Consider the following 23,084-nt stretch of genomic DNA (forward strand, 5'->3'; position numbering starts at 1 on the left):
CTCTGAGGGCAGCCGAGCGATGGAGGGCAGGAGGGATCAGAGCCAGTTTCGGAGCAATCCCTGCTCAGTGGGGAGCCTGCTCCATCACCATGTGCTGGCGGAGGTGGGAACGGCTCCAGCAAGCCCAGAGCCTCACCTGGCTCCATCCCTGTGTCCCCAGCCTGGCCGCCATGCCCAGCAGCAGCGTGAGACCCCCTGCACCCACCAGTACCTCCACCAGCTTCATCCCCCTGTGTGTGTGTGTCCATCCCAGCCCCAGGAAAACTGGGAGAGGAATGGGTGGGTGGGAGGACCCAGAGGGCAAATTTCAATACATACATGTACAACACAGAGCTTTAAATGCTCAGAGTACTGACGCCGCATGGCGCAGGCTTCAGGGGCCAGGGGACACCCAAGGCCACCCGCACAGACCCGGTGCCACCGAAACCCCACTGCAGGCTGAGGAAACATCACACGTGCTGCCATCACGTGTCCTGCCGCAGCCCAGATACAGACCTCGCGCGAAATCCCCCTCTGACCAACACCACTGGGAGCTTTGCTGTTGACTTTTGGCCAAAAAAAGAAAAGACCAAACCCTGGCCCAACGGAAATCATCCACCGACGAGCAAATTCCTCATGATTTACATCTGATGGACTGGAGTAACCTCCTTCCCACGAGGACTCCCTGGTCCACGTGTCCCCGCTGCTCGGGATGCTCTGCACCACATCCCTAACGAAGACACAACCCCCAAGTCCACACTCAAGCAAGCGGGTTCCCGCGGGCTCGGTCCCAGGCAGCATCCGTTCCCAGGCTTCCAATCCCACCGAGAGCAGCACAACTAATGCTAATTACTTCCAGATTTCAGACAAAACAAGGAGTGACATGGGCACAAGGGCAGGAAATGTGCTTCCCTGGCCTGGGGGTTTGCACCCTCGGTGAGAGCTGCCTGCCCTGCCCGCACTGGCACGCTCCCGCCGTCGCACGGCGCAGCCCAGCAGTCTACGAGACCTCTCCTCAGCCCTGGGATTATCTGTCAAGGTTATCTCCATGCAGGCTAGGGGATCAAAACAGAAAAATAAAAAAGAAATGAGATTTTTCATGGAGGAAGGCTGCTTTATAGCTTGCATTATTCAATAGAAGTTCACCTGATTTAATTCTAGATCATCCTGCAAAGTGCAATCACTTACAAACAGAGGCAAAATGATGGGGAAGAACGTCTCCGACATGCCAACATTTTAATTGGGAAAGGATCCACTCCCTCTCTTAATGAGGCCCGAAGAACAAAGTCGAAGCACTAAAAAAGAGGGAAAAGGTAAGGCTGGCTGGCGCCGATGAAAGTGTGCTTTTCACAAAGTGCATCATCGAGAGGCCAGCCCTCATCTTCTTCGTTATTTTGGCAGGAGCAAACAAACCGTCACCTTCTCACTGATCACCATCGCTTCTGCAGAAATCAAAGGGGAGCCCAGCCTTGAGCCCAGCCTCTCCCTTCCATGTCCATAGCCGGGTACCGCAAGGACCTCCCGAACGGCACTGCCAATTCTTATCTCCTGCTCATCATAACACGAACAGAGGATGTTGACACTTGTCAGGATCAGACCCCCAGCCTCTGTGCTATGAATAAACAATACATCCGAGACATCGGGAAGCACCGAATCACACCCAGCACAAAGTCTGGGGTCTCAGCCTGCATTTTTCTGGGAGGAGAGAAATGCTGCTGTCCTCCAGGCTCAGGATTTGCTGTCCAGATGCAGGCGTGTTGGTGTCAGTGCCATCAAAGAGAGAGCCCTGGCTCGGCACACAGCTTACCAGTGCCTAATTTGAAAAATGCTTTTAACTGCTGCCTCGGCAACACAAATATAAATACAACAACAGACATACTCAGAATCCAGCAATCAGCAGGGAAATTTTAAACTTTTTTCCCCCCCAGCAGTTGCTCTCAGTTGAGATCTGCCAATTCCATTAAATTAAAAAAAAAGATGTACAAACTTTAGTACAACTCTTCTTGACCTGGACATTGGGTGGGGGTGACTTCCCCGTTAGCAAACAGCCCATTAGCAACAGGGCGCTGCTCTAACGACTGCTCACTCTCTGCCTTAGGAACAGAAATAAACCCCCGAACAACCGAAAGCGGTTTAAGGGGAATTATTGCAAGTGCCAGTGGAAAGGTCAGCATGCTGCAGCGACTCTGGGCACGACCACCGCTGTGGACTGATGGAGGAACAGAGGATGCTGGCTGGGGTCGGTCCCCAGGGTGGGGGGACGTGTGCTGGGCTGTGCCAGGAGGCGAGCTCAGATCAGCGCAGCCATGTCCCTGCCTCGGGGCAGATACCCAGCGTCGGGCTCTTTCTTCCCACTTTTCAGCTCTTTCAAGTGTTTTTTTTTTCATACTGAACTCCGTGGAGGTGAAAATCCAGCTTTCCCTGCTGTGTCTGGATCCGGGCTCTCGGCGGAGGGTCTGGCTCCTTGGTCCTCACATCAGCCCCCCAGCAAAGTCCGTGGTTGTTGGAAGACGGCCCCGTCTCTTCCAACCCAAAGTGACAGGTATCTGTCCCTCCGCCAGCCTCCGCCTCGGAAGACGACTCTAAAGCATCTCAGCGCAGATTTTTTTGCCCTTCTTCTCACTTCAGGGTGAAAACACTTCTATCTTTCTACAAATTATTGTAAACCTGCTGCAACCTCCTGCCAAAGCATGTAGGGACCCTTCACAAAATCAGCTTCATAAAAATGACACATTTAGCGCCACTTTTTCAGGGTTATCCCTTGAGCCTTTTTTTTCCCCCCTGTGTGTCTTGTTAATAAAGCTTGCATGTCACCCTTTATTATTAAAAAACAAAGTGGACCTTTCTCCAAGGCTGCAATGTGCATCTCTCCTTTTGGGTTTCAGAAAAATCCTCCCACAAAACACGCAACGGCTCCTCATCCTCCGCATCAAGCTGCACGTCTTCACCAGGAGCACCGCTCTCCTGACCTTCCCTCCGTGCTGCAGGCATCATCAGGCACCACAGAAACGGCAAATTGTTCCCCAAAAATCCACAGGGCCTCCCCGGTGGGAAAGGCAGGGCTTGTAAGACCGCTTCTCCCAGTCCTCCTGTATCCTTGCTCCTGTTCTCCGTGGGTCAGTCAATCACAGGCTCCAGTATCTGCAATAAAACTGTTGCTGCCTGTTAGGAGATCTCGCCAGCACATACGGTTTGAACTATATTGTGGGTGATATAGAGTTCATGCAAATTAAACAAAAAACACTCCAGCTGCACTTGGGAAATAGGGAAAATTTCAAACTAGGGACCAGGTCAAATGAAGTACGGATCAGCAATGAGGGAAAGTCATTATCTTTTAGCAAGCATCCCCATGGGAAATAAATAAGCAGTTTGAGACTCCATCCCTCCGGGAGCAGGCACATTACGAAATCCCACCAAACAGCCCCAAAATCTGGCCCTGAGGCCCTGAGAGGAACAGCCGGGCTCGTCCTGATGCTCTCACACCAGCAACGCGGCTGGTCTGCATCCGCTCACCAGCAGGAGACTCATCAGATCCAGCTCCGGGCTGGAGCAGATCACAAAGGACATCAGGAGAGCCTATCCCCCGTTGCGTGTGATGCCATGCAATTAGCCCCTGCACTACCGGCTGCTGATGAGGCTGCCGCTGCCTCGGAGCATCAGTCAGAGGCCAGGACTGGTGAATGGAGACCAGCCCGGTGCCTGACCCGCTTGAGGAGCTCTGCCCCTTCCCCGTGCTCGCCACCGGCTCTGCAATGTCTGCAGCCACGGGTGAGGGTCCTGAGCACCGCGGACACAGCCTGGGCAGATGTGACAGAAGACAGACCCGTATTTCCCAGTTCCTCACTCTCCAGCATTGGCACCTCACGGCATGGTGGGTATCAGAGAGGTGAGGGCAGCACCAGCCCAAGGCTTTGGGTTCAACCCTCACGCAAACCCTACCCAAATAGCTACTGCTGCTTCCACTGCAGGGGAAAGCCAGCACATGCTGATGGACACGATGGTATGAGCGGTGCCTATGACACCCCAAGGAGCCCACCACCACCACCTCCTCCCACAGCCAAGCTGTGCTGTGGCTCGGAGACCCCCGCGGGGTCAGGGCCTCTGGAAAGGACCCGGCTGGCCAGTGGTCCCCAGGGCACCAGAGCACAAGCCAAGGGATGCAGCTCTGCCGTGTCAACAGCCCCAGGCAAGACGGAAGGAAAACGTGAAGCAGTTCTGGTCTTACTAAGGAGCGTTTAAGAGACAGTCACCTGGAGGAGTTCACTAAAGGCTAAAAGGGTCTGACCTCTGGCATCTCCCTTTGCAGCACCTCCCTGTACCCCAGCTTACTGCTAAAGCCTGGAATACAGGAGATGGCAAACTGTAAACTAGAAACATACCATCTCTGAAAAAGTAAGTGCATTTAGCATCTGATATTGATGTTTTATAATTAGATGTAATACAGCAGATCATTTTCCTGCCCTTGATCAATGAAACCAGGGTTGGTTTTGGGGTTGGGCTATTTTGCAGACACTCTGATTGCTGCCCAAACCAAATGGAGCGGTGCCTCGCTCGGTTCAGCAGGAACGAGCAGAGACGAGGATGTGCAAACACAGCATCCATTTAGATTTACTATCCCCGAAATATAAACAGAATATTTATTTCTGACCTTTTAAGCACTAATTCGAAATTTAATGAGGCACAATGAACATTCCTCAGAGCCAGACTCCACGGCTGCTTAACACCACCGACCCTCTAATTATTGCTGCAGCTTAAATAAAGGGCATTTGGTTCTGATGGACATTATTAAACGCCGAAGGAACTGAGTCCAGCCTCCATTTTCTCTTGATGAAATAAAAAGCATTGCAGAGAAATCGCTGGGAGAGTTCATCCTTTAGCATCACCCGCTCATCAGAATGAGCAGAAGTACCACACCAGACTGTATTACGGCGCAGGCATGCCCACTAATCCACGCTGAACCCCTGTCCTCTCCCCAAATAAATACAGGCTTTCTCATTTTTTGTCTGAAAATGGATCAGAGGCAGGAGGAAAGGTGCTGCTGTGATGTGATTTTTGAAAAAGGGTATAGGATGAGAAACCCAGATTGAATCCCGAGAGCGGCAACGCACAAAGAAGCCATAATTACCCTCCTGAAAGCCACAAATAGTGTCACCTCGTTGAATTTGTCAACGCATCAGAAATCTACAGTATGGTTATGAAGAGCAAAAATGCAATAATAAAAAAACCTGCACCCATAACCCAAAAGCTCTTTGGTGGCCGTGGCACAGGGGTCCCTCCAGCCGCACCGCCAGGGCAGGCACCCCCAGCCCTCAGCGGGGCTCCCATTGGCACCACCACCCCAAAAAGCAAAATACTGACCCAAAAGGGGGGCATGCTTTCTAGGCGAGAGCATACAGACCCCTTCCCCGGACCGTGAGCAGCCAGGAGGCTGGCGATGCCCCGGCAGCTGCCCAATGCCCCCCGCCAGGGCTGGGACGGGGGGGGTTGGGGCAGCAGGGGCAATGCCTCCCTCCTATGTGCCCGCTGATGGGCACGGGGCCAAGCTCGCCGGCCCCCCCGGGGCACAGCCTTCTGCACGGCGGAGCTGCCTCGATACACTGAGGAAAAATCCCTGCGGGGATATAATAGCCAATAAACCTAATAAAAGGTTTTTTTCCCATCACCTATGCCTGGGACTTCCAGATGTGTAACGGATCATGCACGCAGCTTCCAGCGTGGGCTACACCCCTCCCTAAGCAGTGCGGGAAACAATCTGGATCTAATCAGCAGCCCCAGGGTAATGGGGCATGACTTACAGATTTGTTAAAAAACCTTTCAGAACTGTCCTTTCCGTGCCTCCTGCCATTAGGAATGAAAACAAATATAACAGAGGAACCTTTTTTTAAATGTTCCCATCGCTAGGGCTAAATAAAACTCCTTGTCATTCACCTTCTGGAGCGGCAGGTCAGACCGATGCGTTTTGTAGGGAACAGGAGAAATCACAGATTTGTCACTGGGGGGAAAAAAAAAAAAGAAAACCAAAAAATCATTGCAGCTGAGTTAAAAATAGCGAAGGCGTGAGCTGTCGCTGCCAGCTCGGCACAGCTGAGTGATGGGATGCCCGGGCGGCCGCCCCACCGGCTGCATCCCTGAGCGTGCACAAGCCCCGGGGCGGGCGGGGGGCACGGGGGCACGTTGAAACGGGGCCGGGCACCAAAACGGGGCCGGGCACTGAAAGGGGCAGCCGGGCTCAGCTGCCGCCCGGCCGCCACGGGGGCACCTCTCTCTGCTTTTGCATCCCGGAGGGGACAGGGATGCCCCCGAGGCACCCCAGTGCGGGGGGCGAGGGGGCTTGGAGTGGCAGCCAGAGGATTTCCCCACTTTGGGGCTTAGCAGGCAGAAATTCGGTCGGGGGTACCAAAACCGTTGCTGTGGCAGGCGGCAGCCCTGGGAGCAGCCGGGGAGGGCAGGACAGGCGCACAGGGACCTCAGCCCTGCCCCGTGTCTCAGTGCAAGCCCCATTTATTCTGATTTTTGGGCAAGCAGCAAGCGCTTCCCGTATCACCCACACACCCCACAGATGTTTTCATCCTACAGCTGCACCGAAGCCCTGACCCGGTCCGTGTGTGCCCCCACACGTGGCCGTGCACATCCACACCAGCTCTGGAGTGAACCCCCCGCACCAGCAGCTCCCACCTGGCTTCAGCTAAAATTCCCCCATAATGGTGGATAATAAAACCGAGGCGAACGCTGCCCCGTGTGCTCCTCGTGTTATCATTGACATTGTTTATCTGTAATTGCTCGGGAAGGCTTGCAAGCAGGACAGCCTCACAGCTCCCACTCTAAGCCTCAAGGGAATTTTGCTCACAACAAAATTATTTCTCAAAACCAGTTTTCCCCTATTTTAATGTTTTTCCCTACTTGGGCAGGAAAATGCAGCTCTCCAGCCCACAAAACTACCCTGGAGCCATGAGACTGACTGCAAACCTGCGCAGGACTGGCCTTCCTCCCTGCTGCCATCACCTTCCTCAGCGGCCGCGGCACCACGTGCAGAGCCCGGGTGGGAGCGGGATGCGAAGCCTGGCTCGGCTCGGCTCAGCTCAGCCCGGCTCAGCTCAGGTCCCCTCGAAACCCACTGTCCCCCAAAGACGCCACACTGGCTCCAGCATCCTTGGGGACACACCAGCACCCTCCAATCAGCCTTTCTCCCCTCTGAGCTGTGCTGCCAGCTCGGGGACACTGGGAAACTGAGGAATTTCACCCAACAGGAGCCTGTTTTCTCCCAGAATAAACTGCAGGGAAACAAACGATACTAAAGCGCTCGCCAGGTGAGGGGATCTCTGCCCCGGTGCCAGCGGGACGCCCCTCTCCATCCCCGCGCTGCCCGCTCCCCTGCCCGACAGCCGCCCCGCGTTATTAACAGCCTGGTAAACACAGCCCGTCGGTTATTACAAAGATGCCAAAACCTTACTACTTCTTGTTCCTTCCAGTTAATGTACCATAGCCGAGGATGAATTGCTATTACAAGGAACTAAAAATAAAAATGTTTCAGAGGCCGTAATTGGCTTGTCTTGTTGGGCTTTTTAAGGAGCCAAAGTACCAGTTCCAGGCTATTAGCCCTAAGGTTGTAGGAGAACGGTGTAAAATATTTCTTCATTAAAACCCTACCTTCTCCATAGAGGTGTTTGTCTTTAGGGGTTTTTTTCCCCCTCAGTCCTTCTTTTTTTTTTTTATTCTTTTCTTTTTAAAAGATGTGTGTTATCAAGTAAGCTGTAGTTGAAAGAGGGCTTCAAAAGCCCAGAGGTGATATAAACAGTCAGGCCTTGGTGCAGCTGAAGAACCAGCCAGAGCCTTCACTCATCTATTCAGGTCATTTTTCTACAAAACTTACGTAATATTCCTTAGTCGCATCTGTAATCTTGGGCCATTTTTAATAATCAGCACCAAAACTTGCCGTCCTCGGGGAGACGGTGCTCTGTGCCCCAAGCACCCAGCCCTCCGGCGTGGGACGGGGACGGCCACCAGCGCAGGCTGCAAACCCCCGAGGGTCCTCCCTGGCATGGGAACTATGGTTTTTTTTTTTTTCCTTTTGAGGCTCTTAGGTGCTACTAAGACCTTTAGTTACTACTATTACTCAATATCAGCAACAACCATGACAAAACCAAACCCATTTATTCAGCAAACCCCTTCTTTTGAAAGCAGCAGATGCTCTGCTAAGAGAGGACTCGGCGGCTCGGCACCAGCCATCCTGATGAGGATGGTGATGACGCACCAGCAAAATAACAACAATTTATAGTCACGACTTTAAAATTGGCCTTAAGTCCTGCCTGATCCGATGGATGGGAGCACCTTGGGGCTGCCCTCACCACCCGCACGGAGTCGGGTGCAGCAGAGATCCCTCTGCAACCACGGCTCGGAGCAGCATGGCATTAAAATAAATAATAATAATATCAATAACGATGATGACCAATCTCTAGATAACACTGCACAGCAGGGGAAGCTCAGCAGAAGAATTACAATCGAGCCTTTTACTCCCTGCTTCTGCGCAAGGAGAAGGATGACACGTTGCTCTGTGAAATGACAACGCAACGGGTATTTACTACTTTGATTTTGTGATTTGAAGGTGGCTGCTAGAAGACGAGTATTTCTGTTAGGCACAATTGCTGTTTTTTGATAGTGTCTAGGCAATACCTTGTTAAAAAGGGCAAAACAACAGTTATTAATTACCCTAATTAACCCAATTCATAAGACACATTTGTGTGGCTGTCATGACAACTGCTTTGACTAACTTGCCAAGAATAGCTTAGCTGTCCATTCAAATAAATCCCTGATAATTACTAGTCTAGTTTACTGGGCTTCTGTGATAATAATAATTAGTGCTACTGTACAAAAGGTCGCGCTAAACAGTTTATGAATGATGCATTTCGCATGGCGATTACATGAGTCACGCAGCACCCAGCAAATGGACGCAGCCACGTTTCCGACGTGGCGAGATGCCATTAGATGGGTGCCGGTGGCTGCTCTGCCTGCGGACAGCACGGTGGGCTAAGAGGGAGGAGTCATTAACATCCGAGGAGGAATAACCAAGGACAACTTGGGTGAAGCTGGGATGGCCATCCACCTGCCTCCTCGACAGCTAGGGTGTCCATCCGTCCAGCCACCACAAGCCAGGAGATGGTACTCTAATTCTAATGAAGGCACTGGTAGACACCGAAAAGCTTTCCAGCCTGACCCGTCACATGTTGGTAACTCACCTCGCCACCTCATTTCCCTCTTCGTCAATGACAGATAACCACAGTTCTCCTCTCTGGTTTTGGCATACTTCCTCATTATTAGGTTTCAGGATCAATGTCAAAGAGGTTAAAGGCAACGTGAGCGAGAGGTGGGCAGCTGCAGCCCTCTCTGTCTCCATCTCTGCAGGAAGAAACTCTCCAACCTGTGGTATGGGTCTCCCCACAACCAGCTGCAGCTCCAGCATATCACAGAATCGTTTTGGTTGGAAAGGACCTTTAAGATCATCAAGTCAAACCATTAACCCAGCACTGCCAAGCCCACCACCAAACCATGTCCCTAAGCACCACATCTGCATGGCTTTTAAATACCTCCAGGGATGGTGACTCCACCACTTCCCTGGGCAGCCTGTTCCGATGCTTGACAATCCTTTCCATGAAGAAATTTTTCCTGATATCCAATCTAAACCTCCCCTGGCACGACCTGAAGCCGTTTCCTCTTGTCCTATCAATTGTTACCTGGGAGAAGAGACTAACACCCACCTTGCTACAACCTCCTTTCAGGTACTTGTAGAGAGCCATAAGGTCTCCCCTCAGCCTCCCTTTCTCCAGACTAAACCCCCCCAGGTCCCTCAGCCGCTCCTCATCACACTTGTGCTCCAGACCCTTCACCAGCTTCTTTGCCCTTCTCTGGACTCGCTTCAGCATCTCCATGTCTTTCTTGTAGCGAGGGGCCCAAAACTGAACAGAGGATTAGAGGTGTGGCCTCAACAGTGCCAAGTACAGGGGGACAATCCCTGCCCTAGTCCTGCTGGCCACACTAGTGCTGATACAAGCCAGGATGCTGCTGGCCTTCTTGGCCACCTGGGCACACTGCTGGCTCATATTCAGCCGGCTGTCAACCAACACCCCCAGGTCCTTTTCTGCCAGGCAGCTTTCCAGCCACTCTTCCCCAAGCCTGTAGTGTTCCATTGGGTTGTTGTGCCCCAAGTGCAGAACCCAGCACTTGGCCTTGTTGAACCTCATACAGTTGGCCCATTGATCCAGCCTGTCCAGATCCCTCTGCAGAGCCTTCCTACCCTTCAGCAGATCAACACTCCCGCCCAACTTGGTGTCATCTATGAACTGACTGAGGGTGCACATCCCATGGGTGCTGGCTGTGCTGCGGGCAGCAGGCATCGCTCAGCCCAGCATTGCTGCTCCTGAGGCTGCTGCTACCTCCCCCAGCACCTTCCAGTGCTCTGGACGTGGCTATGCTTTCGTTCACCTTCACAACGGGAAATCCAGGCCCGTCAAATGCTGGTTTTCCTTTGCTGAGGAAAACTGATCCGTGGGATTCCCTCTGACTGCACCCAGGTGGAGGCGAGGGGGGATGGGACTGCAACGCCCCACCACCAACACTGCAAAATCCTGCAAAACCCCGGGCAGACCAGGGCAGCAGGGCAAGGACAGAGGCAGCACACTCACATTTAATACAGAGGACAGCTGTCAGCTCCATGAAAATCTATGAAATCACCCCATTTAGAACAAATTCCAATTAAATACCACATATGGTCCTTATTGTCTGTCCCTTGTTACCTATCACAAGAGGCATCTGCATGTAAACAGGGTCTTAATCTGCAAATATTTGTCTGCTACAGCACTCTCCTCCCTCACCCCCACCTGAACTTGCAATTATTCTTATTGATTGACTTTAAGAGAGCACCACGCACACGCCTTGAGCTGCCACGCGCCGAGCAAACAAGGCAGCAACGCCGGGCTCCGCTGTAATCATTACCGGGGCGAGCAATTGCCCTGTCACACATGGCAGGTTATGGCTTCAGACTGGAGGCAGCAAGGCCAGATGAACGCTTAAAACGTCGTTACAGTGTGAAAAGCAAGGATGTAGAAATGACACCTCCTTTCTCAATAAATGTGTTCCCGGAGCATCTCCCAGCTCTGCTGAGATTTCAACTCGTTAAGCCTGAAGAGCCAGTACAGCCCTTGGAGCGGGGACACAGGCTCGCGTCCTCTTCGAGTGCCCAAACAAGCTCTGATGAGGACATCTTCGATCTGGGGGAAGATGGATTTGAGGTTCCAAGAGGGATTTCAGTGCTGGAGCCTGAGCCCAGGCTCGCCTGCGCATCACCTGCAGCCCTGGACAAAAGCACGTGCTAGAAGACGAGATGCGTTTATCAGACCAGCGAGGAGAAATTAGGGAAACCTGATGCCGAGCAGAACCTTCCCCTGTTTTCCCAAGTGAAGTTTGTAGCTCAGTTCAATATGTTAGTGCCTAATGAAGGTTTCCCCCATATTCTGCAGGGTATAATCATTCTTCTCCTAATGAGTATGTGTTAATGGCATATTAATGTCGACAACAACTAAGTGCAGAGAACAAGAGATGAACATATTCCAAAATTCGTCCTTTTTTTTTTCCCCAAACAAAGGAATCCATCATGCGGCTGAGCGAGCCCCAGCCCGGCGGGAGCCCGTGGCTCCCACAGCGATGCTGCCGGCTCTGGTCCACGGGCTCACCACGGGATGCAGAGCCCGTACGGGACCATGGCTTTGGTCTCTCACTATCCAGCCCCTGCACCAAACTCACGTACAGGGCAGGATCTCAGCCCAAGCGTGGTGTTCTCCCCCAGACAGGGGACACGGCCGCGGGGGGCTCGAACAGGAAAGCAGAGGAACCGCCCACGAACATCTGGAAAAGCGTTTCACGGGGCAGACAGGTTTGGGTGCTGTTTCTAAGCCAACAGCCATGTGGATTTGATTACTAAATGTCACTGAAGCTGGGTCCCTGCCAGAGCATCCAGATGTGAATCTGAATATGAAAAGTCCAGGAGGGAGCAGGTGACGGGAGTCGGAGGCGCGGGCACCGAGCCCCCATCCCGGTGCTGGTGTCCCAGCCCATCTGGTTTGGCGTGACCGAGTTTACCCAAGCTTGTAGGCATTGAAAAGAACACACATAAAAGGGGTGGTTTTCCTGGCTTTTCATTTTCGGTTGTGAAGGCAGCTCCCCAAAACCCCAACAGCTCCCCCAGAGTCACATCAACCTGCCCCTGGGTGTGCTGCCCACTGCCAGGCGCCGCAGGGAGGTGCGGGAGCCTAATCCCTAATTGTCTGACTCCCGTGTGCTCCCACCAGCACATACATTTAGATTTCCAGATCGATAATCAATGCTAGAATCAATAACAGGGAATTTAGCTACATTATAAAAACAGTAAAATCAGCCAATACTGAGAAATGACTATTGAGTCCTGTGTTTTCTGTACTCACTTAGTCTAATAACGGTGACTGATATTTTCCAAGTACATTATTCAGCAATAAAAACGCCGAATTATTTGATCTCTTTCTAACCTTTATGATTCTAAGCACTCTTTTTGACCTAGATTGAATGAGGCAACATCTGCAGAGCCTTTCACAAAATTGTACTCGGCGTGCACTATTGTAGGTCCGCTGCCAAAGATAAATGTTATTATTTTAAAGCCATCAGCCTCCTAATAGATGAGCAAACGCGCTGCATTAGCATAGCCTGCAGAGCTCGAGCGCGGGTGAGAAAATGCCAGAGGGTTTTCGCTTAATGGAATTTTACATACCTGACTTAGGATGGGTTAATGCAATCCACCAACACAGGAATTTTAAAACCTGCCCTGTGGCATACACCTGCCATTACAAAAGATGGTATAATCCGACAAGCTCCACATCCCCATGAGAGCCATGAAGGATTCACGGCCAGATCTCCGGTGGCCAAGAGGATGTCAAGACGAGGACCTCATCTACACGGCTCCGATGCACACAGACCTACACTATTTACCACAAACCTCCACGATTTATTGGGTGTAAGGAGGAGGAGCGGCTGGGGACACCTGCGGGGTGCTGAGGGTTTCCATCAGAGGCTGTATGAAGTGCGATACCTGCGATGCACATCTGTCTGCTGCGGCATCAGCACTCGCCGCACTCCAGCCTTCTCCAGCCTAACGAGAACTCACCGTAATTCCATGTTAAACAGGCAGTCACTTCGAGGCTAAGTCCTAATCACCCGTCCAGCTGACAGAAGCCATTACTTCCTTCCAAATTTAGACTAGAAACTAGATGGAGACACTGAAGCAGCAATGCTGCGGTGTCTTCTTTGGCAAACCCTCCAACAGGTGCCACGGGCAAGCTCTTCCCCAGCAGGAACACAGAAATTAAGAGCTGTCAACGGCCTCAGTGTCCCTTTGCTGAGCCCTGGGTGATGCTCTCCTGGGGACGGTGGGGACCAGGACTGCAGGGTACCCCAGGAGACAGCCTGCCCGCAGCCCTGCGAGGGTAGCGCTGCCTGCAGAGCACCCCATCCATCACCAATTCAGAGCACGCTCTAATTTAAATTATAATTACACTTATAAGTACACAGATTACAACTATTTATGCTACAAATAAGACCATCCTGTATTTTAATTAACAGAAAATGATTGGAACTCAACTATAGCCTCTACTGGGAACAATATCTAATCATTTATTGAAGCGTGGCCGTGCCCAGCCCCGTAGGCAGCCTGGCAGGGAAGGGGGAGCAGGCAGGGCAGGGGGTCCCCCCATCCGAGCCGTCGTACGAGAGCGGGAGCCGCCGTCAGAGGGGCGAGAGGAGAGGTCTGCCAGGAGAGGCGGAGGGCTCATCGCTGGAGAGCCTGAAACCTGTGCTGGGGAACAGCCCCACGGGCTGGGGACGAGGGGCAGGCGGGGCTCTGCCCTTGGCGGCTGATGGGAATTTAGGAAAGACCCAAACAGGGCACCCTCAGTGAGGGCAGGAGCCCAGGGACCTGGGAGGACACCTGGCTGAGGAGCTTCTCTGACTCAAAACCCTCAGGAGATGGCAGCTGGAAAATACGGCTCTTCCAGAGAGCCGAGCAGACACACGTAAGGTTATTCAAAGGCTTAACGATGCCTTTGCGTGCAGGCTGTGCGTGCAGCGTGTGCTTTATGCAAAGGGAGAAACCACAGAGTTCAAATCGCTCAATACAACAGGAGCTAATTTGGGAACTACTACAAGAAAGGCCATAAATAGCACACCAGACCACCCTTTTCATGTAATTTTAAAGAAAAACTTACTATAAATCTTTCCTAATTTAAGGGAAAATTCTTATCTGCCGTGCGAATATAGTTGCATGAGCTTTTTTTATAGACCCAACAAGTAAGAGATGCATGAGAAATATGCATCAGAAATTCACATTTGCTAAAAGGAAAACAAGAGAAGCCTCTCTACTTTCAGTAAAAGTGAAGCATAAAACCCAAACCAATCACATAAAAGCAAATTATATAGATATATAGTTATATGACATATTATATACTTATTTACATAATTAGGTACAATATATAATAATTCTATACACACTTTGTATATGCTTATAAATATATCGTGTATATTATATAGCATATAGTATATAACAGATCATATATGATATATAATGTACAGTATGTGATATATAATGATATAATTGTTATATCATTATATATAGGTCTTGCCATCAAAGGAGAGGGTTTTTACTGTAACTACAGCTTGGCTACTGCCACCACACACCACAAACTGGCCCTAATTCCTCCACAGACCCCTGCAGCAAACCCCCTTGGTCCACTCCAGCTGAGACCCCACTGCAGGCTGGAAAACCCTTGGAAAACCCAAAGAGGTGCCGGGATGTGGTCGCAGCCCCGTATCACCCATCCAAAACATACGTGGCTTAGTGGTGGACTTGGCAGCGTGAGGTTTACAGTTAGACTCGATGATCTGAAATGTCTTTTCCAACCTCAATGATCCTCCAATTCTATGAAAAGAATCGTGGTGGTGAAGGACAGGCTGGCCTAAGGTGCAGTGTGGCCAGCGTGGCCGTCAGAGCCATGGTTAAACGCGATGGGAGGTGGCGCGTTTATCCCCGTCGCGAGGTAGGCTAATGAGTCTTTCCAACCGGCAAGCTCGGAGCGATCACATCAGGAGATGTATCATTTGGCTGGGCTGACCTCGGGATGGAATAAAGAGCTGCTGATTTCCATAATGCCGGCCTCCGACGCTCGGAGGGGTCAGGGCGCGTGCAGCGATACACCCAGCGCTGGGGGAGCGAAGCCCAGGGATCTGCTGGGACCTGCGATTTGGGGGCACACTCGGAATGAGGAGGGAGAGCGAAGGGAGGTCTGGGGTACCCGGGGAGGAGCAGCGTGTCGTCTGGCTACCCCGGCAGGGACCACTGAGCTACCAGTCGCTATCCAGAGCCGAAAGCATCGCTCCGCTCCGGCGGGCCCTGAAGGCCGCGGGGCCGGAGCCGTGGCCTGCGCTCACCCGCGGCGGTGCGGTGCGGTGCGCATCGTGGCGCAGGCATGGAAAAGTGCTGAGTTACAGTGACCTCCCAAGGAGAGAACAAGCCTGGCAACGCTGGCTGCAAGTCAGCCTTCCCACTAGCTGAACATCATTGCTGATAACGCTTTAATTATTAGCTCTGCCGAAAATAAGCCTCATTTCAACAGCCTGGCATGTCTCCGCACCGCAAACTTTCTCCGGGTTGGAAATCATCTCCTTTTTTTTTTTCCCTGCTCTATACACAGTATTACTCAGAAGCAAGCCAAATCCCTTCCAATTATGTATCATGACGTTTCCCCAGCGTTACACTAAAGCAAGGCCCTTCACTTCTAAATGGCATGGTTTATAACAAATTGTCTGTTATACCAGACAGAAACTGATTTCCTCAAACCCAGCATATTAAAGCAAGAACATTCATTCTGGTTGTAACACACAAAATGTGATTATAACAGACACTTTGGGGGCTTTTTAAGGCTAGCGGAGAAGAGGAGGATAAGCTGGAGGGGAAGAAAGAATTGACAAGTAGAGAAATGACAGAGAAAGAGGAACAACCACGCTGATTTCATTCCTTACAAAACAAAAATCTTTGTGTGTTGTAGAAATGTGCTTTAGTTAACACCGCCAGATAGCCAGAGCAAAAACTGCTGGTGCCGCCTGAAACGAAAATTGCTCTATTGTGCTTAGAAAACCATTTCCTACGGCGAGGAGAACGCTTTCCATGTAGTAAAAAGCATATCTGAAACCACTGGGGCCTTATCCTGCAACTGTTGCTTGGTCAAATAATCCCCGCTGCCACGAGGAGCCCAAACAAAATCAGTGTGAGTGAGGATTACGCGGGAGTGTATCAAGGTTGGGGGATTAGACCAGGATTATCACTAAACCCAGTAATTCCCCATCTTACTGATGGTGGCCACCAGCTCAGGAAGCGGCAGCTCGCCACGGCCACAACCCTCCCGGCTCTGGGAGTTGTCGGGCACGCGGGTCCCCGGAGGACTCGAGTCCTCCTCAGTCACTGGCTGCTCCACCTTGACCTTCTCCCACCACAGCAGCACCAGAGCAAGGCCATGCCTGATCCGCACCCTGCTTACGGTGTAACGGCAGTGCTGCTGCTCCCCTTCCCTGCCGCTGCCACGACGGAGCCCATCCGAGACCCCCAGGGAGAGCCAGTCCTGAACCTCCACGCTAATTCCACCTTTGGGTGTCCAGCCTCTCAAACAAGGCTCGCCCGCTCCCATCGCACACCTCCTCGCCTCTCCCATGCTGGGTCCTGCCGGGGACCGGCCATCACTGCTGCCCTGTGCAAGACCAAGGGGCAGAGCAAGCTGCCATGTCCCGGGGGATGCTCTCATCCCAGGGCAGCACACGATGCTTCAGCACTGTTTCCCGAAGTGGTGCAGATTTTGGGTGTAAAACTGTCTCTGAAACCCAGATTCAGCAATTACACGCACACTGTTTTCTTTTAAAACCATGAAGTCAAAATCCAGGCATGTAAGTGTTACCCAAGGGTGGCTGCTCTACATGCAAGTCGTGTCCTGGGAATCCTAAAAGCCTCGGCATTCAGACCAGTTTCCACACCACCCCAGCGCAACGTGCATTTTTATCAAGGAAGCTGCCTAATGGCTCCTATTAATTTTGATTTTTAATCTCCTGGTACAACTTCCAGTAACATACACACAAAACCTGAGAACAAGCCCTTTCGGTTTCAAAGTTGACTTCTCCTCTGGCTCAGTGGGAAGGAAAACAAAAAGCCCTTGGCAGCAGCAAAGCCTCTGACCAGCAATGCCCTTGCAGCTCCAACACGTCCCACTCTCCCTCCTGCAAAACAAGTCAAAATCCTAACGGAGGCCAAGCCTCCCGCTGTCAGCCACGATCACCAGAGCTGCTCGTGCACCGCTGCCTGCAGCCACAAGGATGCTCAAAGGCCGCGGGCAGGGGTCCCCGAGTGGTACCCCAGCACCCAAGGGACCACCGAACACCAGTGGGGCCAGAACCCCCCCGGATGTCCCCTGCCGCCTCCCAATGCTCTCTTGGCAACTGTGCCCTGGCACAAGCAGAGCCGGCAGCCCAGCCTGGCCCCCACCCAAAGGGAAAAGCTTTTCAAGGGTCGTCTCAAACCTTTCTGCATCCTCAGAGCAAGGTTGCAGCCCCCACAGACCCACTGTTTAATCCTTTCTGGATCAGCGGTGACAGGTGGGGAGCACCGCCGAGCCCAATTACCACCGGCACCGCACGGCACAGCCAGCCCCGAGACCTGCCACCACACGTACCACGGCCGCGGCACGGGAGGAAACGTTTCCTGAAGCTCCACAAACAACCCATCCCTGGGGACTGTTACTTCAAGGTTCCTGACTGTTAAAGTAAATGAGCCTCACGTTAAAGACCAGCTACATCGCAAACCCACCGCTGCCGGGACAGCGCCTGTACACAGAGGCAGTCGCTTACTCCCAGCCACAGCCACCATATGCTAAGCGACACCGCCAGCGACACGTTTACCTCCATATTTTATCTTTTATCAACCCACGCTTTGCCTTCCCGTCAGGAAACGTCACTCCTAGGTGGAGCAGCAGCGATATCTCCCCGACGCTGACACCTCGTAAAGGCTCCCAGGGGAAATGCCAGCGGCTTCATCACTGGAGGTGATTCAAACCAGCCCAGACAAAGTCCCGCTGGATGTACTGCAGGGAAGGCTTTGGCTCTGGAAACTCTGGGCAGGAACTGCGTTTATTAAATCATCATCACCTGGAGGCGTAGCAATAGCAGACTTCATACACACATCCTCACACCGTAACGCCTGCTAAGGCTGTGAGGGGCTACGGTGGGTACAAGGCTGCGACACTCCTCCGTGGAAGCATCTTTTATGGAGTTTCTGTGTCACCCTGTGTGCCAGAACAGGGCCATCACTCTAGTCACCACTGAACCTCCTGACCCTCAGGGGTCACCTGGATTTTTAGGAGCCAGCAGAACCCACACCGCCAGTGAGATAATTCCCTTGCAACAGCTGGAAGCATAACACTGGGACTCTGCCAAAAAACATACAAGTTCCCACCCTAAACCAAACTTCCAAGCAGCTTCCAGTTGGGATTCCTCCTCCCCGTGCCCTGGCCCTGCCCTTTTGTCCAAAAGCATCCCCAGGGAGCGAGCAGATCCCTGCCAGGACATGCTGCTCTCCCCGAGAGCACCCACCCAGGAGCTGCTGGTCCCTTAGCAGGACCGGAGAGCCACCAGCTGCCCTCCCGCGTGCCCGTGGGGCTGCTGCAGGGCATGTTTTAGGCTGACAGTCCATGGCACTTGTTACAAGAGACAAATTTATTTCTCCAGGCGAGGCACGAGCTCTTTGCAGCGCATCCCACCTGCACGAGCGATGGGAGAAACGGGGCGACCTGGAACCCCAGGGAGAAGCAACAAGCATCCCGGCTCCCTCACAGGAGGGTGCACAAGGTTGTGGGGGTCTTTGAGAGCACATGCCGCCGGACCCCAAGCTAACTGCTGCGTCGAGGAAGAACACGGGCAGCACTGCCTTCTGCCTGCAGCTGCCTGTCAACTGTATCGGCTGAGCTACGATGTTCCCAATGGTCCTTCCCTCCTCCCCGGCACCACAGACCTCCCGCTGCCGGCTCACACTTCTGGCTAATGCCAACGTGTGATGGATTTTATGACTGAATTTTGTGTGTGGCAGTGAATCACCGGCTGGCAGGGTGCTCCACTGCTCGGTGCCTGGAGCAAGGCACCAGCCAGAGATGCGCTGGAGACCCCTCTCCAAAGGACACCGCTCCAGGAAGGCAGAATTCCTCAGGGACCGCTGCCCCCACAGCAACAGTCACCCACAACCTTGGGCTGTGCCCCCCAGGCAGCTGGGCACCCGCAGCCCCAGCTGGTACTCGGCAACAAGCACAGGCAAATCTGAGCATCGATGGGGATCCTCCAACATGTGATGGGTGGTGTTTCCCACCCCCCAGCCTGCCCGGGCACAGCATGAGGAGCAGGTGGCTTTGGTAGCAGCTCTTCTGCCTTATTTGACCAGAGACAGGCTTATCCCAGCCTGCTCTGACCCAGACTCGGATGCGAAGTCCCTGCCTCTCCCCGTCGGGGCATTTGGGAGGAGCAGAGCACACTCAGCTCTGTGGCTGGATACATGCAAGTAGAATATACGAGTGCTTATATCCAAGTCATTTCCATTCAGTTATTGCTAAGAAACTCTATTACAGCTTTTATACCAACATCAGAAGTTAAATCGAGCTTTAATTCTCTGGAGGAGCACTGGGTCGCTCCTGCCATACCCTCCCAAAGGCAGGCAGACTCCCGGCCCCGCAGCCACGCTGGGCTGTGCTGGGCTGTGCTGGTGCCCCCCTGCAGAAGTTGTCTCCTAGCAGCATCTCGGCAGGTAACCCTGACAAGGCAAGGCCGTACGGCGGGGAGCCCGCATGTGTGAGGGCAGGAGAGGCTCGAAAGGCAGGCTGGGCAGGAGAAGGGTAAGTAAGTGCCCACGATGTGTCACGGAGATCCCAACAACCCGCTCCTGACCCTCTGGTCATTAAAGGCTGTGCCTCTGCTTTGAGCGACCAGCATTTGGGCTGGGAGCACCCCAAAACTGGGCCAACACCAGCACGTGACCTCTTGGGAGCTGGTTCTGTAGCCTTAAACACCAGGGTTCAACGAGCGCTTCTCCAGTATGAACACTGCAGGATCAGGCCCCCAGCACCAGCCCCTTCCAGCAGCCCTGCAGCCTCTCACAGAGGGCCAGGCTCTGCTCTCCATAGCACAAGTATAAATCTGAAGCAGTTCCACTGTCCTCAGCAGCATCATTTTGCATTTATACCAGCACACTGCACGCAAAACAGAGCAAGCCATAAATATTTTAGCTGCTTTTTCAGCTTTGTTATTCTGTTCAAAGCAGGAAACATGACAAACCTTTGATTGTTTTGCTTAATACCAAACAATAATTCAAAGAGAGACAAACAAGCAACATTAAATGATGCCTGTGACGTACAGGAAAGTTGTCAAATTAGAAGAACCTGATGAGGATGGCGTGGATCGGAGCGGCCCCTTTCCCTGCCTTCGGCAGACACCGTGCACCCGTCCTGCACGGCGAGGGGACAGCACAGGGTCAGGGGTGCAGGCGGTTACACCGGGCCATCCCGCGCTGCCTGCACCCCCAACACAACCCGCTGCCTCCAGAGCAACAGCCACCAACACCGCTTTCAACAACCTTTTAAAAAACTCCTGGGAAGGCAACGAGTGTCTCCTCGCTTGAGCATCACCACACTCAAAATCCACTTGCAAAGCAGCCACCTCCAGCCTCCCAGCAGCACGGAGGCAGCTTGGCCTGGCCCGTCCACACCTGCATCCCCACGTGGGCATTTTCTGGGGTCTCTGCAGCATCTGGGGGTGAAAGAACCACCCACGACCCCCTGTCGGGGCTGCCTGAGAACCCGTGAGGTGGGTGCCTGCCGCTCCCCCTGCCCATCCTCCATCACTCCCTTGCCCTGGGGTGTCCAACTCACAGACCCCACCACTGCCCGTTTGCTCAACACATCGTTTCGGCAGCGCTTACACCCACCAGCCCCGCACGCCCGCGGTCCCGTTACCAACCCGTTACCGACGGCCCAGGGGCGCAGGCTGCCCGCCCGCACTCACCTCTGGCAGCGGCATCCCGTTGATGATGAGGTCGGGCTGCTGAGGGCTCTGCCCCGTGAAGGTGTGATGGTAAATGTGGTTGGAGCCGGCGTTCCTGTTGTTCTGGCTCTCCACGTTGAGGAAGGTGCTCTCGGAGCGGCGGCAGCCCAGCGGCAGGGTCTGCTGGTGGTAGTCGAAGTAGTTGAGGGATGACGTGAGAGAGGAGCAGCTCACAACGTTCATTTTATCCGTCTCTTCCACGTCCCGCGGTACCAGGCGGATATCATTCTTGCTGATTTTCTTCTTCTTGCTTGATTTCTTTTGATGCCCGTAGGAGTATTCTGCGATTCTGGGGGACAGAATGAAAATGAATAGCTGAGAGCATCCCGAACCTTGCCCCGCTAAATACCCATGTGGAAACCTAGAGGGCTTGGCCCCCAGCTCCATGTAGGCTTCTTAGTCATGCACATTACGTCATGGTTTGGGTCTGGTGGTACAGCACGGTCTTTAGCTTATTTTCATATATATAATGCTTTCAGGTCAAATATGAAAAATAATGGGAAGGAAGAATGCCTCTGTTTTTTCCTAGTGTTTGTAATTGCTGATATTTAGTTACTAGGAGTAAAGTCCAGCCTGCAGAAGAGAAAAATGGAGATGTTAAAATCCATGAACTGAAAAGGGTACCTGCATTCATTTCCATGCATAATAAGGATTTTAAAAGTGATTTAATTTGGTCTCCATAATGAAAATTCAAAATGAATAGCAGATTTTTGTTTCCCAGTTCAATTTCCAGAGCAGTAAATAAAGCAGACCCAGAAGCAGTCCTAGCTGGCAAGCTCTGTTCTCTCACACTCCAAAGGCTGTTTGTTTATTAATGCTTTATCCAAATTGCTGGTGTTTTGACTATCTCCTGATAATACCTGATAACTCGGAATCTTTTCTCCAGCCACATCCTATTCCTCCCTCGCCCCCCGACACGGACACCCCCTTCTGCTGGGAAATGCTTTCACCTTCTAGAAATCAGAGAACAACAACTGTGTTTTGCAAAGAGAAATGAACCTGTTTGACTTTTTTTTTTTTTTACTGCAAGCTTGTTTTTCTCTGCCTTTCTTTCCCTCTTTGCTTCCCACCTGCCAAAAGAATCAACTGATGAAGTGCCCTGTTTGCTTTCTGCAAAACACCGGAGGGAAAAAAGTTACCGTAATGAGCTAATAATGACAAATATGACTGCACCCTGCATGAACTGGGTGTGCTCAGCTCCGAGTGACTGTGGCTCCTCTTTCCATAGGGAGCAACATAGCCCCAGTCAATGCCCCGCAGATGAATTTGTACACGCACGGCACTGGGCAGCTCGGTATGTCCCAGGGAAGCACATCAAATGCTACCCACAGTCAGAAATACACATTTGAAAGTCGGGACTTTGCTCCACTTCTTGTTATGATAACAGAATTAAAAAAAATATATATATAGCTAATAGCTGCAATGGAAATAATGGGATGAATAAATAATACAGTTTATCTAGAAAGGGAAATATTGGACAAATATTCTTGTTCCAGAAAGCCAATTGCCTGGGCATGAAAATGCCACCAAGTCGAACAGCTCTCACATAACCATATGTGCCTCACAAATTAACACATTTTACGAAGACTCTGCAGCAGCTGTTGTGAAGAACCTCTAAACCAAGGCACCGCAAAGCCTGAAGGCACGCACCCAGCACAGGGAGAGGGTGCCCCATGGCCGCAGCCGCTGCTGAGCCTACCTGGTGCTTCTCCCTCTGCCTCCGCTGCTGACTTCTGCTCAGATGCACACCGACAACGGCCCGTGCACCCCCCGAGCGTGCAAATAAATCAAGGGAAGGCAGGGATCTCTGTGGTGCCAACAATCTATATGCTGCTGACTCGTCTAACAACGCTTGATGAAGCTTTAATTGTTTTGTATAGCTAAATGTTTAAGTTTGGCAATGCGAGAGCCCAATT

General features: G+C 52.2%; 1 protein-coding gene across 1 annotated transcript in view; it reads right to left on the reverse strand.

Annotated features, from left to right (window-relative positions):
* The window catches only part of PCDH19 (protocadherin 19), a 59,149-nt gene that overhangs the window by 32,518 nt on the left and 3,547 nt on the right, over positions 1–23,084 (reverse strand). Inside the window, exon 2 of the mRNA XM_068412106.1 lies at positions 21,130–21,457. Coding sequence (XP_068268207.1) covers positions 21,130–21,457 — 328 coding nt within the window. The remainder of the gene's footprint in view (positions 1–21,129; positions 21,458–23,084) is intronic.

This window comes from Nyctibius grandis, chromosome 13 (genome assembly GCF_013368605.1).
Source record: "Nyctibius grandis isolate bNycGra1 chromosome 13, bNycGra1.pri, whole genome shotgun sequence".
NCBI classification, from domain to species: Eukaryota; Metazoa; Chordata; class Aves; order Nyctibiiformes; family Nyctibiidae; genus Nyctibius; species Nyctibius grandis.